Source organism: Electrophorus electricus, chromosome 11 (genome assembly GCF_013358815.1).
Source record: "Electrophorus electricus isolate fEleEle1 chromosome 11, fEleEle1.pri, whole genome shotgun sequence".
Taxonomy (NCBI): domain Eukaryota; kingdom Metazoa; phylum Chordata; class Actinopteri; order Gymnotiformes; family Gymnotidae; genus Electrophorus; species Electrophorus electricus.
In genome coordinates, this window is record NC_049545.1 from 16465761 (window position 1) to 16487259 (window position 21499).

General features: G+C 38.6%; 1 protein-coding gene across 3 annotated transcripts in view; it reads right to left on the minus strand.

Moving 5' to 3' along the window:
* Positions 1–711: 711 nt before the first annotated feature.
* mypn (myopalladin) overlaps positions 712–21499 on the minus strand; it is a 69822-nt gene continuing 49034 nt past the window's right edge. For 2 of the 3 annotated variants that reach the window (XM_035531413.1, XM_035531414.1), the window contains exons 9-20: positions 20163–20261; positions 19627–19816; positions 17760–19187; positions 17545–17683; positions 16908–17129; positions 7637–7786; positions 7474–7550; positions 4357–4483; positions 4054–4261; positions 3612–3777; positions 3230–3363; positions 712–2001 (exon numbers count right to left, since the gene is read on the minus strand). In XM_035531413.1, the coding sequence (XP_035387306.1) occupies positions 1823–2001; positions 3230–3363; positions 3612–3777; positions 4054–4261; positions 4357–4483; positions 7474–7550; positions 7637–7786; positions 16908–17129; positions 17545–17683; positions 17760–19187; positions 19627–19816; positions 20163–20261 (3119 nt within the window). In that variant the 3' untranslated portion in view covers positions 712–1822. Of the gene's footprint in view, positions 2002–3229; positions 3364–3611; positions 3778–4053; positions 4262–4356; positions 4484–7473; positions 7551–7636; positions 7787–16907; positions 17130–17544; positions 17684–17759; positions 19188–19626; positions 19817–20162; positions 20262–21499 lie in introns of those variants that run through there. The other variant, XM_035531416.1, reaches the window with a different exon arrangement.

Here is a 21499-nt window from a genome sequence, read left to right on the forward strand (position 1 = left end):
AAGGCAGTAACAGTGAACACAGTCAACAATAAACTCCCACTGCATGTGGCGGGCTGTACCATGTGATAAGTGGGAAGGTAGGCATAGCATTACAACTAGGCTTTATCCTTTTGATTAAAATACTGTAGTTCATTAGCGAAAATATATTGTGGAAAATTAAGAGCTTCAAATCATCAAAGCATTTTATATTATTGTTGTTTACCTTTATATAGCACCTTTTCCAGACTCGAGGACAGTTTATAGAAATATATCAGCACACACCGATCAGAAGTGGCAGCCAATTTGCGCAGAGCATACTCTCTATTGGAAACCACAGCCCCCTAGGGACTATACCAGGTTCAGGGGAAGGGAAGGAGGAGCACCAACCATCACTTGACATATTTTTGATAATATTGTCATTTTGATAGTGTTTCTGATAATAAGAAAAGGCCTTCTCTGCATCTAGTGTGACTATAGCAGTTTCTAACTTGTGGAGTGAAGTGTATTGTATTAGACTGAGTAGTCTACGCATGTTGGTGGGTGGTGTTTTCCTTTTATGAAACCACTTTGATTATGTGTATCATTGATGGAATAATGAAATGCCTTGCTAATAATTTTTGTGTCTATGTTGATGAGTGATAATGGTTGATAACTGGAGGGTAAGACAGGGATCTTTATTGGGTTTTAGATTAATTGAGTTCTGTCAGGTTTTTGAACAGAAACAGAGCCAAGTGCAGTAAAAATATACAGTTTAATAGGGGCAATATAAAGAGTAGTCAAATACTGGCAATGTTCAATACAATTAGAGGCGCTTTATTAGAATTGGCGCTTTATCATTATGAAACTCAAATGGACTAGTTTCTACCTCTATCTGGTAGGTATTTCTTAATAAGGTGCAAGGTATGTGTTCTAAATCTGTTGATCCTCAATATTGATATCCATTGGTATACATTATGATTTACTGTTTCTATATTTCTGTAGGGCATTGAAGGCTGTTCCCATCAAACCTTTGCAATTTTCATTTGGTAAGAAATAAATACACAGATGTATTTGTTAGCCAATGCATTTGTTAATCACCTACACTTCAGTAGATCCCAAAACAATGTACAACAGAGATTTTTGCAGAGATTTTAATTTAAGCAAAGTAGTATTTGATGTGTTTGTATTTTAGGTAGCTCAGGGCACATGAAAGCATAAAGCAGAAATACATACAGCTATTAAAACATACTGATTGAATAATCCCAAATTCAACCTGTTTTGACAAAAAAAATTGTCATAAAGATGTTTAATACAGCAAGATTAATGGATAGCTAGCTTTTTTCCCCATATGTTTCCTTACACTTATTACTACAGAAATTTTAATTTGATTTGTTAGGCTGGGGGGAAAATTTTTTGAAAAGAGAAACTGAAACTTTGACATTTTATTTTTTCTTGTTGACTTTATTTGAGATGATGCTTGGAGAATTGACAGGCAAATTTGTAGCTCATAAACAAAAAAAACTTTCAAAACTAAAGTTAAAAAAATCAAAAAATGGTGCATACAGCTGGTATAGTTGAGTCTCAACTTTCTCAATCATAATTGCATTTCTGTACTGCTATTTACTTTCATTGTGTATGCAAATATTCATTAGTTTGATTAACCAACATTAGCTATTATACTGTCATTTATATGAATTATTATAAACTCATTTGGCAATTTAAATACAAATCATACATGCATTAATAGAGCACATGCTGTTAACACACCTGTTAAACATTGCCCACTGAAAGAAAAAAATAAATGTAACAGATACCTCTAGGTGCTTTTAAAATAAAAATATGGTTGTTATTAGGTTATTAGCATTCAGAGCTCCTCACTTTGTGGTGTACACTCTTCTTGGGAGGTGGAGAATATCATGAGGTGGTTTTCAGATTTGGGAAACACTGGCTTAATATCTGGACCTTCACCAGTTGGTGGTGAATAGTGATTTCCAGTAAATGATGCATTCCTAATTGGTGAATGGATCTGTTGATGCCATTGGGCTACAAAAAAAAAACAGACAATCAGATACATTATATTTTAAATATAAAAGACTATTAAGCTGGCTTGCCAATATGCTTATAGAAAGTAAGACAAAATTGGCATAATTTTAGCAACAAGGTAAATTAGAATTTTCTTTTGAAGGGATGCACCTGGATTTTAACAGTTTGAGGTTATAACTCCAGAATTTGCAACAAAAACCTGAAAGAAATAAAGCAAGTCTAATCAAGTCTAATCAAGCAATACTCTATTATATTGTGGATCTATATAGACTAATTTTGCTTAAAAATTCACTTTAATTTTGTTTTCTGTTCTTCTTTAGATCATCCTCCATCTTCCTGATATACATACTAAAACTGTTTGTTCCATTAATTCTTCCTCAGAAACCTATTGATGTTGATACTCATGGAAACCTGCAACTAGTCATTAAATAAATCAAAACTAACTTCTAAACAAAACTGCCCTTCATACTCAAATCTACCTAACTGGCATCTTTTCTTTTATCTCTCTATTGTCCCATGGAACGCCACTGATAGCAGTTCTTACCAATAGCACTAACCCTAACCATACTGGAATTGTCAAGGTAGGTCAATCAAACATTGTATAAAATCAAATGATTAGATATCGTAGTGATTGATTTACTAAGTATTCTAAGTTCCTGTGCTTTTGGAACGGGCTTTTGTAATGAAGCTGGCCCAAGTGCTGCAGGGCGGGGGGCAGGAAGCACAGACTTCCTCGTTGGTGAAACACATTTATTAACATAAAACATATATGACACAGGTGGCACTCATACATAACACTTACAGTAAACATGACTATACATTCAACATTAAATTAAGAGGTATACACATTAACGGGAACTACACAAACCAATGTTACTGCTACAGAGCTAGGTGTTAACACACACATAGTGACAATGATCAACAAAGGGAGCACACACAGACAGGGGTTTAAATAGACACATTAACACTTAACAATAAACCTTGTGCACATGTATGCAATCCCGAAGGAATGTGGTTATAAAACAGATATTCACAGTACATATGTGGATCCCCCTGCACGTGGCGGGCCTTACCATGTCACTTATGGGGGAGGAGCAGTCCCTGACAGCTTTGGCTAGCCAACTTAATGTTTGTTCAACAAATATACAAAGTACTTGGAAATTGTATTATTGTATAATTTAATAATATATAATAAATAATACTACAATGCCAAGGATAATGGACTCACCATAAATGTCTAGTCTGGCTGTGCATGAAAGTACACCAGCCTCATTTTTTGCAGACACTGTATACCAGCCAGCATCCTCTTTCCTGCTTGGTTGAATGAGGAGGCAAACATATCCTGTGGTATCTTGGTGTAAGCTAAGTTGAAAGCATTACACACAATAATAAGCTTTAGGAAAAGGAAAACCCTGTATAATTGATGTTATAATGTCTGCAATATTCCTAGTTACAAATACTACTACTATTATTATCAATAATAATAGCAATAATACATATGTCTACATATGCTATATAAGCTTTGCAAATGAAGACTGCATGTATTTAGTATATATGTTGCTCTTGTTTGCCCATCTATTACACAGAAAACACTAAAAAGGCAGACTTGCCTATATCTCTCTTTAGAGTTAGAGATGGTGTCATTATCTTTCTTCCAGTAAATCACAGGTGTTGGCATCCCAACTATCCGACATTCTAAACGGACAGGAAGACCTTCTGCAATGCCTCTGTTCTGCAACTTTTCCACAAACATGGGGGCTTGTTTTGTCTCTTTCTCTAAAAATAAATAAATAAATGAATAAAGATTTTTTTCTCATGAAGCATAAAATGATGTTTATGCAATTACTTGCACAGTTCCAAGTGCTGACTGACATTCGCAAAACATAAGAACTAATAAATAAAAATGCAGTTATTTTGATGAAATATATGTTATTATTTATTATTAGTGACAGTGGCTTGGGTTAATATAGAACTGAATATATTAAAAGAATATTGTATAATTAGCTCACAACATATTTTCTTAATCATAAAATAGGACACTTGCTATCTTACCAACAACGCTTAGCTCAAGGAAGAATGAACTCTGTCCAGCTTTGTTTGATGCAATGCATGTGTAGGTCCCAGCATCACCTTTTGTGAGAGGGTCAATTACTAGAGAGTGAATCCCATTTTCTCTCACCAACATACGATGATTCAAATCTGGATATACTGGTTTTCCATTCAGGAGCCAAATCATCTCTGGATAGGGCAGTCCGCTCACCTAAATTATTTAAAGAGGTCTGTTAATCTCTTTCATACAAATCATGTTATTGAAAATGATTTGCTGAAGTTTGTAAAGACTAGCTATTTTTGTACCTTGTAATCTAATCTACAGATCCTGCCCTCATGAGACACCATGTCACCAGGAGCCTGCAAAAAATGAGGGTGGAAAAAATGCTCCTCACTAGGCTCTCCCTCCACTTGCTTTACACGGGTTCTTACCCTATGATGAATGCGAGAAATACACACAATTAAACACTTATTACATATTAAGACCTTTGGGTTTTTAAATAGTTTGTAATTTTGGCAAGACAGCACAGGAAAATAGTAATTTTTCAAACAACAGATATCAGTGAGTCTTGGTTACTGATATTCTTCCAAGCATTTTTGTATGTAAATCTTTTGTGTATGTAAATCCAAATATTACATTTATATTTGCAAATGAGTTATCATTTATTTAAAAATCTATAAATATGAATATATCTACTTTTACCAGCCATTGCCTTTGTGCATACATTTGAGAATCAAAAATCTAGCTCTTCAGTGATCTTAGTATGTAAGTGTTTATTTCATAAATAGGCTTTTGCCTCAATTAGGAGGGACAGTGGAAGCGTGAGGTTTTTTTGTTTTTTTTTTGGTCGTGATGGTGGTGGGGGACTTTAGGTAGAAAGAATTTTAATGCAAATTTGCAGATCTGAGATTTTTATTGCATCAGCTTTATCATATTGTATATGCCTCTTTAATTCTATGTTTTCAGTACCAAATGAATTCTTATTGTCTTAACAGTAAATTGTTTACCTGTTCATACAATCCACTCAGGTAAGACATAAACAAAAGCATAATCAATGACTTCCTTAGGAAACCCACAGTTATGAAAATATTCACTCATTTCTATACTTTTCTAGAGGAGGTCTTCATTCTCACTGCAAATGCCCTTAAGTCTTAGTAGCTGTGAGTAAGGGATGGATTTTTTACAGCCCTTGGGATGGGAATAATTGTATTGCAAATAGGAGGTTTATAATGTGCTATATTTTATGTATATTCTAGAGCTGAGTGTAACTTGGAGAAGGAAGAAATGAAATGAATAGTTGGTGCTCTTCAAATTTACATGCAGCAGTACCAAAAATGTCATCAATGTACGGTATCTACTTCTATTTTATTAAGAGTATTGTTTATGTTAAATAAAGTTAAAGCTTGTTTGCTCCACAACTCCTGCATACATACCTTCTTCCTACCTAAGCAGTATATAAACAGTATTATACACAAACTTTGGTCAAGGATATTATACACACTCATTGGCCACTTTATAGTGTCTTAATTAAGGTGTTAGGCCACTGTGAACCACTAAAACAGCTTCAGTATGAATTGGTACAGATTTTATATCATAAAACTGGAGAGATTCATCAAAAATATTTTTTTTCCAAAATATATGTAAAATATGGAAATACTAATTTGTACTCTAGCCAGGCTGAGGCTAGCAATTATGGAATTGTGATTGTACAGCAGTTGTTTGGACCTAAATTTTTTTATTTATTTTTTATTTAATAACCCGGCCACAATTTCTGAATTATGATCTAGGTATTAGGTGTGACCAAGCATAGCATATACCACAGAGGTTGTTAGTAATTGTTTTTTATTCTCTTATCTGCTCTAAATATTGTATTTTTGTTGTGCACTTACACGAGTAAATGTTTCAGAATTGTTTAGAGTTCATTCATATAGTTAACTTATATAGTTATTAGAATTAGTTCATATAGCCTTTGTTATAATTTAGTATGGCAGCATCATAAAAAAAACTAGCATACAAACTAGTAATAAATATTAATATTGCTAAAACACTTGCTAATATTAGATCATTTACCACATTTAGTTTGTTAGCTGTCAGTTAATTTGCTATTCCATTTTGTTGCAGTTTTGAAATGAATGTTGGCAGTAGCTATAGCACACCATAACCAGTAACATCTGTACTACTTCTGGCAGTACTATCAAATGACCTATAGAGATCATTCTTCCCTATAAAGATTTACAGAAGATTATATATCCACTGTTGGCTTTTTGACAACCATGTGGCTGTCTGTCATTGTTGCATTATGGGATACATTCTGGTCATGGAATATTTGGTTGGAGTCTTACATGAGCAGTGTGCGACCAATTTATATTATGCCATTTTGAAACACATTTACATTTATGGAATTTGTCAAATTATCTTATCCAGAGCAACTTACATATTTATCAGTATTTCTCATGGTTAGTCCCTCCTAGCTTCCATGTTCTATGGTTTCCCTGTCTTCTGTGTTTTGGTTCCATTCCATAGTTTCGTTTTCTCCACCCCTCGTTTGGTTTTCCACACCTGTACTTCGTTTCTAGTCTTGTTAAGTTCATGTATTTAAACCATGTCTTTTTAAACGCTGTGTCTTGGCTGTTAATTGGATGTTTGGATGTTTTTGAAAGCCTGTATCTGTATGCCTGTAAATTTTTAGTCCATGCCTCCTAGTCTGTATGTTAATCCTAGCCTTTGTGTTTCTTTCTTCATGTTATAGCCTGCTTCCCATGTTTTGCCATTGTGTGCTTTTGCATGCTTGTTATCATGGATCCTTGTATTCTCCATTATCGGTAAACTGACCCTGGGCTACTCTGATGACTACCACTTTGGATTTGCCACTAATAAATCTCGCTCTTCTCCACACATGCGTCCGCTTCCTTTACCGCTCACTATTACAAGATGTATACTCCCTGGGTACTGAACGCAACCTTTGTGGATGTGTGTTCTTATCTGTATGCTATCTTAGGTATATGGTTTCATCAAATGAGAGATTTTGAATTAACTAATAATTCTCTGTCAGATTAATTTTATACTATATGTATCATGATAGGGGAGACATCAATACCATGTTCTTAAAATCCTCAGGCAAGGGCAGAGGGTGTTTAAATGCTACTCAAGAAAACAACAGCACTAGGACACAGAACGGCTGGGACATTATGGGTCTCCCATACCAAGCCAATATGCTTTAGTACCTGGGATTCTAAACAGCAGATGCAGAGTGAGAAACATTTGCTCCAGAATTTCTTTAGTAATAAACACACTGTAACTACAATGATGTGCTTTATATTATCACATTTTTGTTGGTATTCTTTTCTTTTTACATTGACTAATGTTGTTTTAAAAAAGAACAAACATTAGGGAGACATAAAATAATATGGAGAATAACTCACCTCTGAGAATGAACCATAGGCCTACTTCGCACAATTCCTGACTGTACTATCAAATGGCCTGTGGAGCTCATTCTTCCCTATAAACATTTGCAGAAGATTATACTCACATATTACAATATTCTGAAGACACTCCAATATTGGAAGTCAAACTGTAAGTAGTTACCTGAGGATTTGCTGCCATAACAGTATAATTGCCATCATCATCATTAGTGGCAGCTTCGATATGCAAAGAACATGTTCCATCCCCACTTCTTATTCTTTTAAAGTGCTCATTTTTCTTGAAAATCTGTTTCCCATCCTTAAACCAGTAAACCTGAGGGGGGAGTATAAAGCACACAGTTTAAATATTCTATGTGTTGGCTGAATCACATGATTAATAAAATAGCTAATAAAGGAATAACATTTTTGTTAAGTTTCTAAATATTTGGTCATATAGAAGAACTGGGATCTATGACTATTGATTTCCAGAAATTTCAGACTTGATTCTGACTTGATTGTAAATAATTGGAATCAATGTAATGTAGTTTACATTAGGAAAAAAATAAGCAAATATTTTGCTGCAAACATATTTTTATTTTTTGTGAAATATTGCCATATTGTTCCAAAAAGTTTTTTAATGTCTGTAGTGTGAAGGGTTTTTGTCAGACAGTTCTACCCTCTCATTCTGTATCTTTGTGCAAGCAAGGCTCAGCAAACGTGATCCAACCCCAAAGGGTCAGGGTCAACTGTTAATTTATACTGTCTGAAATTTGAGAATCATCTGTTTTTTTTTCCAGGTTGTAACACTTTATTTGAATATAACTACTTTGGAGTTTCATTTCATAACACAGGTCATGAATTTATATATATTAGTATGTGGACTATGCTGGATTAATCTGTCAGATCAGGATTAGGACATGTGCGCATTGTCTGTCTGGGATATTACAACATTGTTCTGGCTACATAAACACGATAATACCACTAAAATATATATATATATATATATATATATATATATATATATATATATATATATATATATATATATATATATATATATAAAACCATTTAAGAAGTGATATAAACATTTATACGATACTCTACAAAGCATGTCACTCCACAAAGCATGTTCCATTACCACGGCTTTGCAAGGTTTATTACCCATTTGTGCTTTCAGCATTTTTGTCATTCCTGGTTTGTGGATTATCATTTAATGTTTAACTAGTCTTAGCCTTCAGAACAAGAATAAGAATCACTTTATTTCGCCAAGTATGTTAGACATAGAAGGAATTTGTATAGGTGTGTCCACACATTATGACATGTAAAATACTAGAAAGGCAAGACAAGTGCGAAGACTATTTACAGATATTCATAAGAAAGTAAAATATTAAACTTAAAAGATATTAACACTATAGTGTGAGGTAAAAAAAAAAGCATACAAAAAGTATACAATAAATAGAGCAGTGGTAGTAACAGCAATGAAACGCCTCAAGAGCAGCAGGACGCTCTGTTGGACACATGTAGCAGTACCAAGCTTATGGAGTATACCACATAGTAAATCAATATCAGTGAAACTGGATACTACAACTTAAAGATTAAAAACAGCCAACGTAATGTGTTGAACATGTGAATGTGTGCCTATTAGCAGAATCTGGAAAAACAATTGTCTATTATTTACAGTACATTGTACAATTATTTACAGTATATTACAGTTATGTGGACATTTTTACATGGGAGTTGGGACCTTGTAAGGCTGGTTTAGAGTCCAGAGTGTCCCTTAGGTGGGCCTAAAGTATCCTGTCCAAGTTGGTATTTTGATCTGTGTCATGTCTACAGACTGGAGCGTTCCCCATTTCCCGGGCAACCTAGTTACTTCCAGGTTTTCATCCCTCTCTATGGTTCCCTGTCTCCTCCTCTTAGTCTCCACCTCTTCCGAGTTTGTCCCTAATTGTTGTCTTATTTATACCACGTTCCTTCGTCTCTTGTTTGTTGGTCATTGTTTTGGTAAAAGGTTTCTGGTTAGTTCTCGTTTGGTCTCGCTCTATGTGGTTCTGGTTATTTCTTGCTTGTTTCTGTCTCTTGCTTATTGTGTTTTTGGTAAGATTCCGTTTGTCCTTGATTCTCGCTCCTCTGTTTAGTTAGATCTCATTTGTCCTCATGCATATGTGTTTAGCTACCTCCCGTTTAATCCCGCTTCCCATTCCTCGATCTAAATTCATATATATTTTCTCCACGCACTCTGTTTATCCTCGTGATCTATGTTGCTTTACTTGTCTAGTTCTGCTACCTGTATCTTTGTCGCGAATGTTGTTTGTTCATCTTACGAAGCCCAGTTCTTTTATCCCTGCTCGTCCAAGTCTTTGTGTTCATAGTTGTGTTTATCATTGTTGCTCTCAGTAAGTCTTTGTTTGTGTATGTATATACTTTGTTGCATAAATCTTGCCCACACCCTAATTAGCCTGTTCCCCTTATGTTTGTCTGTTTATCCTTGGTTCTAGTCAGTATTGTTAGTCTATGTTTGTTAATAAAAACATTACATGATTCCATTCCATCCGTCCCTTGTATTATGGCTTTCCTGGTTAGTTCGGTTTTGTATAAATGTGTCGGCACTTCGCAAGTGTGTTCGCACATTAATCCCTTCCTCGTTACAATCTGTGAGTTCAACAAGTACAATTTGGAATCCTGTCTCTTTTTCAAAGATATCAATAAAACCAATTGTTCAACAAAACTGATTAATAATATGAGAATAATTAAATAATGAGTACTATATTTTTTTTACTTAACACTACAGTGTTTACATGCATTTAATTTTAGCTCAGTAATGAAAATCAAATTTATATAGCGCTTTTTATATGTCCAAGCCTGCTTACCACTCAGCCATTAAATTAGGCTTTTATCTTAACATGGCAGGCTAGCCTAGCAAGTTACTATTCTAGTGATGTAGTTAAGTGTCATTTAATAAATGCCATGAAACGTAGCATTAGTAGCCCCCCTCCCAAATGAGAAGCCCTTCCTTTTACTCTCCACACAAGCTATCGCCTCCTTTTTCAGCAGAGTTCACAGCTTTTTCTTTGCAAATGCATCACAGACACTCAAAGTCATCCCCCAGTCAGAAATCACATCACTTCAATTCAGCATGGAAACGTTTGTGTTAGTGTGTTCTAAGGAATTATGTATATAATACATAACTGATATATCGCAATTTGAAAAAACATTTGATGTGGGTTGTGTCACCTACAATTTGAATAAAGTTATGGTGAAATAGTGCTAGGTTGTGTTTTACACACACACACACACACACACATACACACACATACACATACAGAGAGAGAGAGAGAGAGAGAGAGAGAGAGAGAGAGAGAGAGAGAGAGAGAGAGAGAGAGAGAGAGAGAGTTTCCACAGAACCAACGAAACAGAACATTTCAGACAGAGGTCCTTCATCAGCTGTGCAAGCAAAGCGCGTCTTTATTTATATATATATATATATATATATATATATATATATATATATATATATATATATATATACATATATATATATATATATATATATATATATACATACATATATATATATATATATATATATATTTACATATATTTACACACACGCATATTTATATATATATATATATATGTGTGTGTGTGTGTGTGTGTGTGTGTGTGTATATATGTGCCCAATCACACCAAGATAGCTTTCATCATCTCTCGAGTCATGGAGCGGTATCACACTAGGGGAGCTGCACTAGTGTCCAGAAAAAGAAATCAAGGCAGTATTCCATTGGTCAAGGTGGACACCTTCATCAGAGGACTGTGATGACAACTGCAGGCTGAACTAGACTGTAAGCAGGAGGCAACAACCCTGAATAATGTTGTTCACCATGCTATTACCTACGACCATCTCCTGCAGGAAAGACGTCACTCCATTTGCAGAGGGTCGCCTCTGCAGGAGTCCACATCACCAGTAGGATAGGCAGCAGCTCCTCAAGAACCCATGCAGCTGTGTGGTGCTGGGATTCAACTCAAACGGCTTTACATGATGTTATACACAAGGGTTGCTCTTTTCTTGTTGCAATGCTAATGGGCTACAGCACAACCTCATGGACCAGGGCCTTGCCAAATTGCTAAGCATCAAGCAGATTCCCCTGCCATCTCCACTACGTGTGCATACACTTGACACAGGACCTGTATCAAAGAGTGGGCACTCATGTGCAGCAAACAATGCTTCTCTAACTGGGAGCTTCCACACTGTCTACGTCTACATGAAGTTTTCTGGTAGATCTATTGTCACTTACATTGATGCCATCTTGATGTACTCACCTACCTTTGACCTACATATGCATGAAGTATGTGCAGTAAGGTGGAGGTGGTGACCGGATGGCCAAGAGCCCAGACATGCCATGAGCTCCAACGGTTCCTAGGGTTTGCCAACTTCTATTGGTGGTTCATCCAGTCTTTCAGAACCCTGGCCAGGCCTCTCAATGACCTTTTCCATGGGCAGGCTAAGTGGCTAAAATGGAAGCCCAAAGCAGAATAGGTCTTCAAAACCATATCTGCAAAGAACTGGCCCTCCCTCCCTCCTGCTTCGTGGGAGCTGTGCACTGCGACCTGGACCACGACATTGAGGCAGCAAATCCCCATCCTCACTGCCCACTGCCCTGACTCTACATCTTACTGAGACATCGTAAGGCACTCATCACACAGACACACACCTCACTGGGCACAGGGCACATCCAGGATTGACGTGCACTGCCCAGCTGTTAAGTGTACACTACAGGTGGCCGGCGTCAAACAGCTCTCCTCCTATGTGGAGTGTGCACACAGTAAAATACTGCATACTCTGCTAGAAGGCAAGCTGCTCCCTTTACCCATATCATATCATCCTTGGTCTCACCTGGCTTTAGATTTTGTGACTGATCTCCCTACTTCCGAGGGAGACACCATAATCATTGTAGATTGATTCTCCAAGATGGTGTGATTTATCCCTCCTGCCTGCACTACCCACCACTCTGAAAACAGCTGACCTGCTCTTCCATTACACATTTAGACATTTTGGGCTTCCAGAGGATATTGTATCTGCCAGGGAGATTCAATTCACATCATGAGTATGGCAGGAACTCCTTGGAAAGGTGTACATCACCATGAGCCTCACGTCCCGTTACCTTCTCCAAGCTAACAGGCATGTAGAGAGAGTCAACCAGGAGCTGGCTAAATTTCTCAGCCAATCCTTAGATGTGGTGTACTTACCTCTCCTGGGCAGAATACATCTAAAACTCTCTGCCATGCAGGGACGGGGCTCAGTCCCTTCGAGTGTGTGTCGATACTGGATACATGGATACTGTGGGGGATACCAGCCCCCACAGTATCCATGGAACCCCTTAACTTCAGACCAACCCAATGTCCAGAGTTAGCAGGTGTGAGAAGACATGCACTGGTGACTAAGCTCTGTCACTTTTTTCACTTTTCCTCGCAGAATTTTCACTTTTAACACCCTTCACTCTGCACCACGATGCGCTTCACATACAGCAGATTCTCTTATTTCTATTAGTCTAAACAATACTTACCTCAAACCGCTTCTAACCCCAGACCCAAGCTGGCCAACTAAGATCCTGAGGGAGAACAAAGGATGCGATGTGAGGAAAAGGCCTTGAGGGAAGCGAGCCGGCGCCAGGAACAGGCTGAGGGCTCAGGAACACCAACCTCCCTTACCTAGCATCCTGCTAGTCAACGTTCAGTCTCTGAACAAGCTAGACGACCTCCGGGCCAGGATAAAGTTCCAGAGGGACATTCGAGACTGCAACCTCCTCTGCTTCACCAAGTCATGGCTGAACCCAGTGGTACCGAGCCAAGCTATCCAGCTGGCCAGGTTCTTTTCGGTACACTGCATGGACAGGATGACAGATTTGGGGAAGTCGAGAGGTGTTGGAGTGTGTTGGAGTCTGCTCATCAAACCTGGAGCTGCTTGCCTTCAAGTTTCGTCCTTTCTACCTTCCTTCAGAGTTCACCTTGGTCATCATCAACACTGTGTACATTCCACCTCAGGCAAACACGGACACTGCACTGTGTGAACTTCATGAGGCTCTCACACAGTTTCAGTTACAACACCAGGACGCTGCACTGATCCTGGTTCAGGATTTTAACAGCGCTAACCCCAAGCTTGCAGTGCCCAACCTTTACCAGCACATAACCTGCCCTACCAGGGGAACAAGGACACTAGATCACTGCTACACCCCATACAAGGCCAGCTACAAGGCACTAGCTCATTGACAGACCAAAGCACTAGCTCGCTGGACAGAGCAAAGCACTAGCTCGCTGGACAGACCAATCGGTGGCCGTTCCGCAGGATGCTCTGGATGACGCAGACTGGGACATGTTCCAGCACAGCACCGATAATGTCAGCGAGTTAACAGAAACAATAGTGGGGTTCATTGGGAAACTGGTGGATGATACGATCCCAAGAACCACCATCAAGACATTTCCCAACCAGCAGCCATGAGTGGACAAAACCATCCGTGTGGCTTTGAACTCTCACACTGCTGCCTACAATGTGGGAATCATCAGAGGGAACATGGACAAGTACAAGGCTGTGGTATACGGAGTGTGCAGGGCGGCGAGAGAGGTGAAGCGGTGCTATGGGAAATTAGAGTCACAGTTCCAGCAGAGAGGCTCTAGATTCCTGTGGCAGGGACTACGGACGATCACATACTACAAGAGGCCACCGCCCGGACTGATGAGCGCGGATGAGTCTCTGGCGAAGGAGCTAATGCTAACAGCTCTAGCGCTAACAATGCAAATGGTGCTATCGGCGCAGCCAATGGCACATGCACAGAGCTCACTATAGGGCAGCACCCTCTCATCATCACGGAGAGTGATGTGAGGAAAGTGTTCAAAAGAGTGAATACCAGGAAGGCGGCGGGACCAGACGGCATCTGCGGGAGAGTCCTCAAAGCTTGCGCAGACAAATAAACTTTGAACTTGAAGTACACTGGTCCCTACATTATCATTAGCCACATAAACGACATTACATACAAGGTTGGTTTGTTGGGGAGCAACAGTGCATTGTTGGCCTTACATGTATCAGCTCTTATGTCCATGGTAGAAAGTCCCCTCTCTGACATCGACTTCTCAGGCCCTCTACCACCACCTCCACCTGCACCGGAGGAATGTCGCTGGACAGCGGCTTCCTAGATCCTGGATCTCGACCTCACCACCTCCTTCTACCATGAGGGGGGGTTCTGTCATGGTAGGCTGGCCATCCATCAAGAGGGATGTGTTCATGCATTCACACACACTGCACACTGCCCCAGTCCCAAACTCCTGCCTACTAGTGTGTACACACCAGTTCCTTGTTTGCCCTATTTTGTTTCTCACTGTATATGGCCACAAATTCCTACTGTTGATGTTGCACATTGCCAGTTTTCCATGAAGCTGTTGTCTGAGTCTGATCCTGTGCACGTCTCTTTACTACATTGTTTACACTTTTATTTTCATACTGCTGCTTTGGTAGCGTTTACTTTTGTTTGTGCTCCAGTCTGCTAAGAAAAATAAAGACTCAAACTTCAGTCGCCACTCTCGCTCCCTCTGTGCCACCAGTCACAGGAAAAGCCTATGGTTACCACCATCAAAATAAACAATTTCACAGACTAGACAAGGATATTGTACTGTGGTAATGGAGGCATTCGATAAACTCTTCACTTTTCCTCCTGACCGGAACAGATGGATTTGGTCCAATCAGTCATGGTATTGTTTTTAGTGAATAATTAATTTAGTGAAAATTTTGATCATCAATACTTTCGGCCATCATAGAAAGGAAGAAGCTTTTTTAGCTGAAGTTTATGTGAAGTTGTTTGGTTTTGAGCTGGAAACAGAGATGGTTCAGTGGCTTCTAGCATGGACTGGCAACGATGTCTGCATCGCAAATCACTGTTGTGTTGTTTTAGCAAAAAAATCTTGCATACTTGATGTATAGTGACTGATGATTTTGTGTGCACTTGGAGAGGTTTTTGGGCACTTTGTAGATGTCTAGGACTGTCACGCTCATGGACCGGGACATTTCCCATTTCCCTGGCTTCCTGATCACTTTCGTGTTTTCCAGCTTTTGTCTGTGTCCATGGTTCCCTGACTGCTTTCCATTATTGTGGTCCTATTTAAACCTTGTTCCTCATCTCATGTTTGCTGGTCATCATCTATGTTTATGTCGATGTCTATGCCATTTTCTGACTCTGCCTTGCACAGGCAAGGTTACACTGGTTACCTTTCTGGTTACGCTGTACTTATTGTCTATGTCCCAAGTTAAGTTACTCTCTCTGTTTACACTCGCCAGTCTCCTGTTTAGTTATATCTCTTGTTAAGTTCCTACAAGCTTTCTATCGTTACTCCAGTTTACGTTGCCCTCTCTGTCTGTATTGCCCTCCCAGTTCATGTTCGTTAAGTTTATTCTGTTTTCCTGTCCGCTGTACGTTATCTCGGTGCTCTTGCCTACATTTTTTTCCAGATCCATAATAACCAGTCTTAATCTATTCTCATTCCTCATCAGTTTGCTCCCTTTTAGGTTTCTATCCCCTTATTTAGTCATGCAAGTGTTGTTAGGTTTTCCTTTAAAATCTGTTACCTGTATTTTAGTCTTGGTTATTGTTTACCTAGTGAAGTAGCCCAGTTCTTTGTACTCCCCCTTTTCTACCCTGTTTATCTTAGTTTCATGCTTTGTTGTTGTCCCGTATGTCTTCCCTTAATATTTAGTTCCCTTATTTATCTAGTGCTCATCCTCACCCTGATTAGCCTACTATCCTTTTGTTTGTTCCTGGGTTTTGTTCTGTATTGTGTTCTCCTGGTGTTTCCGTTATTAAACTTGTCATTCATTTACACTGTCCTGTCTATTGTTTTCATTATGACTTCCCCTGCTTTGGATTCAGCTCACTCACATCAGAGGTGGTGGTACTTCACACGTGTTTGCCCTCAAACTTCCCTGTGTTACAAGGACACCTAATGTAAAATTCTGTGTATCGCCTGAGTAATTTCACATACACGCTCAAAACTGTTCACTTTATTTTACAAGACCCTTGTAAATCAGGAAATGTATAGCATGACTGAAAATGAATCTCCAGCATCCAAATACATATCATAAACCCCCAAAATAAAAGGTATTTTTTGGGGTTTTTTTACATTTCCTTCTGTATTAGATGAGCTCAAATGGAACCTAAATGATGGCAAAATAAGCCTGTATGTGAATGATTGTCTTGGCCTAAGTGTCTACTTAAATTTGAATTCTGAATGTTCATTGTGCTATGTGTACAATTTCAGATAACTAGTGTAAAATTGAACAAGTAAAAATCATTCAAAAATGAATTCAAAACTGGAGGTGCAATTAATAATATTTAATCTTTAAAATGTCTTTGTGTTGAGAATTTGATATCTGTTTACATATTGAAAAAGCATAAAAGTTTAGAAATGTCTACCTTAGGTATAGGAATCCCAACCACTTTACAAGTAAATGTGACAGGAACCCCTTCCATAACCCGGAAATTCTTCAGTTTCTGGTCAAACAGGGGGGCAATACATTTCCCTGTGGGAATCTCATCATGCTGAATCTCGTCATCTGATTCCTCTACTGGAGTTCTCTCAAGATGAAATTCAATCTCATTCATCAGCCTTTGTTCAAAGTTTGAGATTTTGTATTCCTAAAACACAATGAATTATTATTAGCAAGATCTTTATTGGCTAAAAATTTCTGAATTATTAAAATGAGAAATGCATTAGGTTCTGTTTTATTATGTCTGGTAAAAAACAAATGTTGCATAAATTCATAAATTTAGGAGTGTTATAACCTATTTATAATTCATTAACTATTTTGTAACTTGAAGCTTGCCTCAAAAAGTACAAAAGCCACTAATTTTCTTTTTAAAAACATCATTGACTATTTTGCTACAATTATAATATGTGTGAAAATATTTGTTCCATTTCATATCAGTAGTGCTCACTGGTAAAATTCCAATGAGTTCCTAGAGAAAGAGGACAGTCTGGACAGAAGTCCTTCATCAGCTATGCAAGAAAAGTGCACTTTATACATGCATATTGGCTATTTTAACCAATTACCTTTTGTCCATAATAAGGCAGTTCATTTTTAAATTGAAACATTTTTTGAGTATCATTTGAGAGAGTTTCTCTGCTGTTATGGATATCATATGACATGGGATGAGACCCTCTGTGATCTTTCCTCAGGGTGACTTGAGACCTGAACACACAATAATAATGAGTTTTAGATATCTCATTAAACTGTACACATAAAGAAATAAAAAAGATAGACATACCCAGGTGGGGCCCTCATGGGGAGTCCCATGGCATTGGTTGGAGGACATGTTGGCAAAGCAGGTAGAACAGAGCTGAGAAAGGCCACTGAGTTCTGAATAGGGCTAGGTGAAGAGCTGTTAGAAGAGGCCTGCGATGACGACTGAGGCTGTACTGCACATGCTGGATTCACCAGAGCCAGAGGTATTGATGAAACATGTGGATGACTGCTTACTACTGGGGGTTCCACATGATTGATGGGTGAGGTAAAATCCATGGTAGGTCTGGGAAATAATTGTGTAGCTAATTCATGAAATATTGGAACAGGGGATACAGTTGGTGAAGGAATCCTGACAGGCGAAAGATTAGAGGCAACAGTTAACTCCTTAGATCTAGTGTAATTCTCACTCTGCAAAGAATTTGCACTTGAAATTGGAGTGATATATACTGGTGGAGTCTGAATACTGGAAGCAGACATTGTGCTCAGAAAAGGTAAAGGGGCATTTTTAAACGAATGCAGGGGGGTGGTACAATTCAGTGTCACACTGTTTGCAATTTGATAATTATCTTTCTGTACCAATGCTGGCTCCAAGCTAAGTTTATTCAGTGGGGTGATATTCTGTATAGTTTCAGGGATAATTCCAGATTTGTTCAGTGAATTTTTTGTAGAGACAGCCATATCAACATGCATAATAGGCTTTGATCTCATCCAAGTGGTCAGAGCCATGTTCATTTGAGATATGGGAGTGGAAGGAATAGTTGAAGTCATATTTATTTTGGCTGTGGGGCATGGATTCAGTTGGGCTTTTGTAGTCAAACCAAATGGGGACAAAGATGTAGAGGGACCCACATTAGGTTGAGTCACTGATATTCTAGGAGTTGTGAGCTGAGACAAGGAAGTTGTACATGTGGCATTTAAATTGGAGATGGAAGATATTGGAGCTACAGTTGGGGCTACAGTAGGGGGCTCTGGTTTAAATGACACCATATTAAAGGATGACATAAGAGCTCTGGGATGTAAAATCATTTTTGGTATCTCTGTAAAAGGAATCGGATTTATAGAGAGAGTATTTAATTGGGAGTTGAGAGACATATTTTGTTGAGATATGGGATGGTTGTCATGCAAGATTACAGGGTTGTTCTCTTTCAGAGGAATAGAATCACCATGGCTTGCAGGTGCATTGTTATTAGGTGATAGGGCAGGAGTGGTACTTAGTAAAGAAAGAGGGGAAGTGTTCATCTTTGCCACTGAAAATGTGTTTATCAAAGGTGCAGAGGTTTGCATAAGTGCTGATGGTACTGGATTTAATGGAGGGAGCAAATTCTCTTTCTTGCACTCTGGTTCACGACTTGCACGGTCTGATTGTGAGAACTCTTGGCAAAGCGGAGCACTCTCCTGCTGCTGCTCCAAAAGTATTTGGTTGTGAAGAGTTTGGAGCTGCAATGGATTACTGAGAGAGAGAGTGTGTTAGAGAGAGATTAAATACCTAAACTTGAATTTAATTTTTACTTTACTTCCAAAAAGTAACTACATAGTTACCAATATCTTACAACCTATGTACGAATGTTATGGCTATTATAGCTGACATAAACTGGAAATAGCATGTATTGCTCAGCAAATAGCTAGGAAGTGTACTGAGTAAGCCAGAAGCTAACAGTTAGCTACAGTTCAGTGCCAAAAAGGCTTCTCTGCCCCTTGCTAAATCAGCACATGTAAATAGGATATGATATGTTTCTGTAAATTAACGTCATAAAATATTTTTATATTTAAGTTTTTGTACATAATCATGAAAGACCTAGTTTTGAACAGTAAAACCTAGTTTCAAACAATAAAATGTGGTTAGGTGGTGGGTACCCTGACTACAATAACAAAGTGGAAACATTACTTACAGTTTAGGTTTAGCAAGCACTGGTGGGGGCTCTTTATTGGATAGCATGCCTTCCTGGCTAATTGATTTTTTCTCGTCATCCTCTGGAAGCTTAAATGTTACACGGAGACCCACTCGAGAGCTGGACCGTGACTCAGTGTTGTTCTCCAGCACCCTCTCTGATTTACTCTTCAGACAGGATGTCAGGGGATCTGGGAGGAGTATAATAGGGGGTGCATTATGATGATTCCTGAAATGTACTGAAGGAGCAACAGAATTAGAGGAGCTGGTGTAGTTGGAGTTAAGGATCTTGTGATGCGAGGATTTATAGTTCAGTCAGAGTGGTTATTGAGGAGATCTAACTAAAGTAATATGGGCCTGAATGCAAGTTTTATTTGTGTTGATGGGTTTATTATGGTGAGACAAACTAGAAGGGAAAAGGCAGGCTATGTGAAGAAAACTACAATCCAAAGATGAAAGTGGGCTAAATAGATTAAGGCAAAGTGCAGTTTGAGGTTAGTTTTTGTTTCTTTTTAACCAGAGATGTGCTTGGCTTACATTTTGTTTCTGTTAAAAGGACAGATTCCAGGACACTGTGGTAAGAAAGGTCCACAGCTGAAGTGCTCAAAGCTTTGGTATAGTTCCTGTTGTCATTTCCTTTTGGTATAGAAAATATAAATACATAGATTTAAGTAAAATTGAACATGCAAAAATAGATAAATTGCTAATTCTAAATACACCCTCCCAAAAGGACCTCAAATACAAAAAAAAAAAAGCTTCAACATTATTAAACATTAAGATACAGGTTATCCAGTTTTAGATTATTTATACTCAGCAGCAACTGACTGTATTCCCTTGGCGCAGATCATCCCTTCCACAAAATTCTGTAATTACCTTCGCATAACTCAAAAGAATATAGGGCTGTGTTCAAAATGGCACACTATGGTCAAGTACTGATTTTCTGATTATTCTCAAAAGCAGTGGAGGTTACTGTGGAAGCAACATGGAAAAACACTTTGCTTGCACAGCTAAGGAAGGACCTCCTTCTGAAACATCCAGTCCTTTGGAAACCTTGTAATGCTAGCAATGACAGGGCAAGTGTTAGTGCCAGCCTAAATCAGCTCCACTCTCCTTATTCATGTCCAGGTACAAGTCTCTCCTGTGATCATGGCCTCTTCTGATTCTGTATCTATAATCTTGGTATTTTTTAAGGTGGGTCCTGTGCTTCTGCGTCGGACTCTAAAGGCCCATCAGGCTTACCCCATACGACATATGGGGAGGACTATGGGTCTGAAGGACTACACAGGCGTTGCTCTTCCTGTGTGTTTTCTAGACCCCAGTGTGGAATGCACTACCCAGTCTCCAGCACAGGACCCAGCCTTAAAAAATACATGGAGGCCTCCACTCCAAGGGCAAGGGCCACCAAGATACAGAATCAGAAGAGGCCATGATCATAGCAGCAGACTTGGACCCAGACATGAACGAGTGGAGCTGACGTGGGCTGGCACTTGGGCTTGAGGCCTCTATGGCAGGGAGGGATTTTTAATGAAAACAAATGACAGCATGAAACTGAAACAAAAAAGACTGACTACTTGAAACAGAACAAGTAAACAAAGTAACATGAACACAAACGAGAGCCAGGACAACCATGGAGCTAAGTAAAATGTAGCAAACACCCAAAGCCAAAGTAACCAACTGGGAACTCAGGAAAACACTGGACTTAAATATACAAACCAATTAGGGCATAATGGGGACAGCATGGTAGCTTGGTGATTAGCACATTTGCCTCTCAGCACTAGGGTCTTGAGTTTGAGTCCCTAACTGGGTGGAGTTTCCATGTTCTCCCTGTGTCTGCGTGGGTTTCCTTCCACAGTCCAAAAACATGAAGGTTAGGT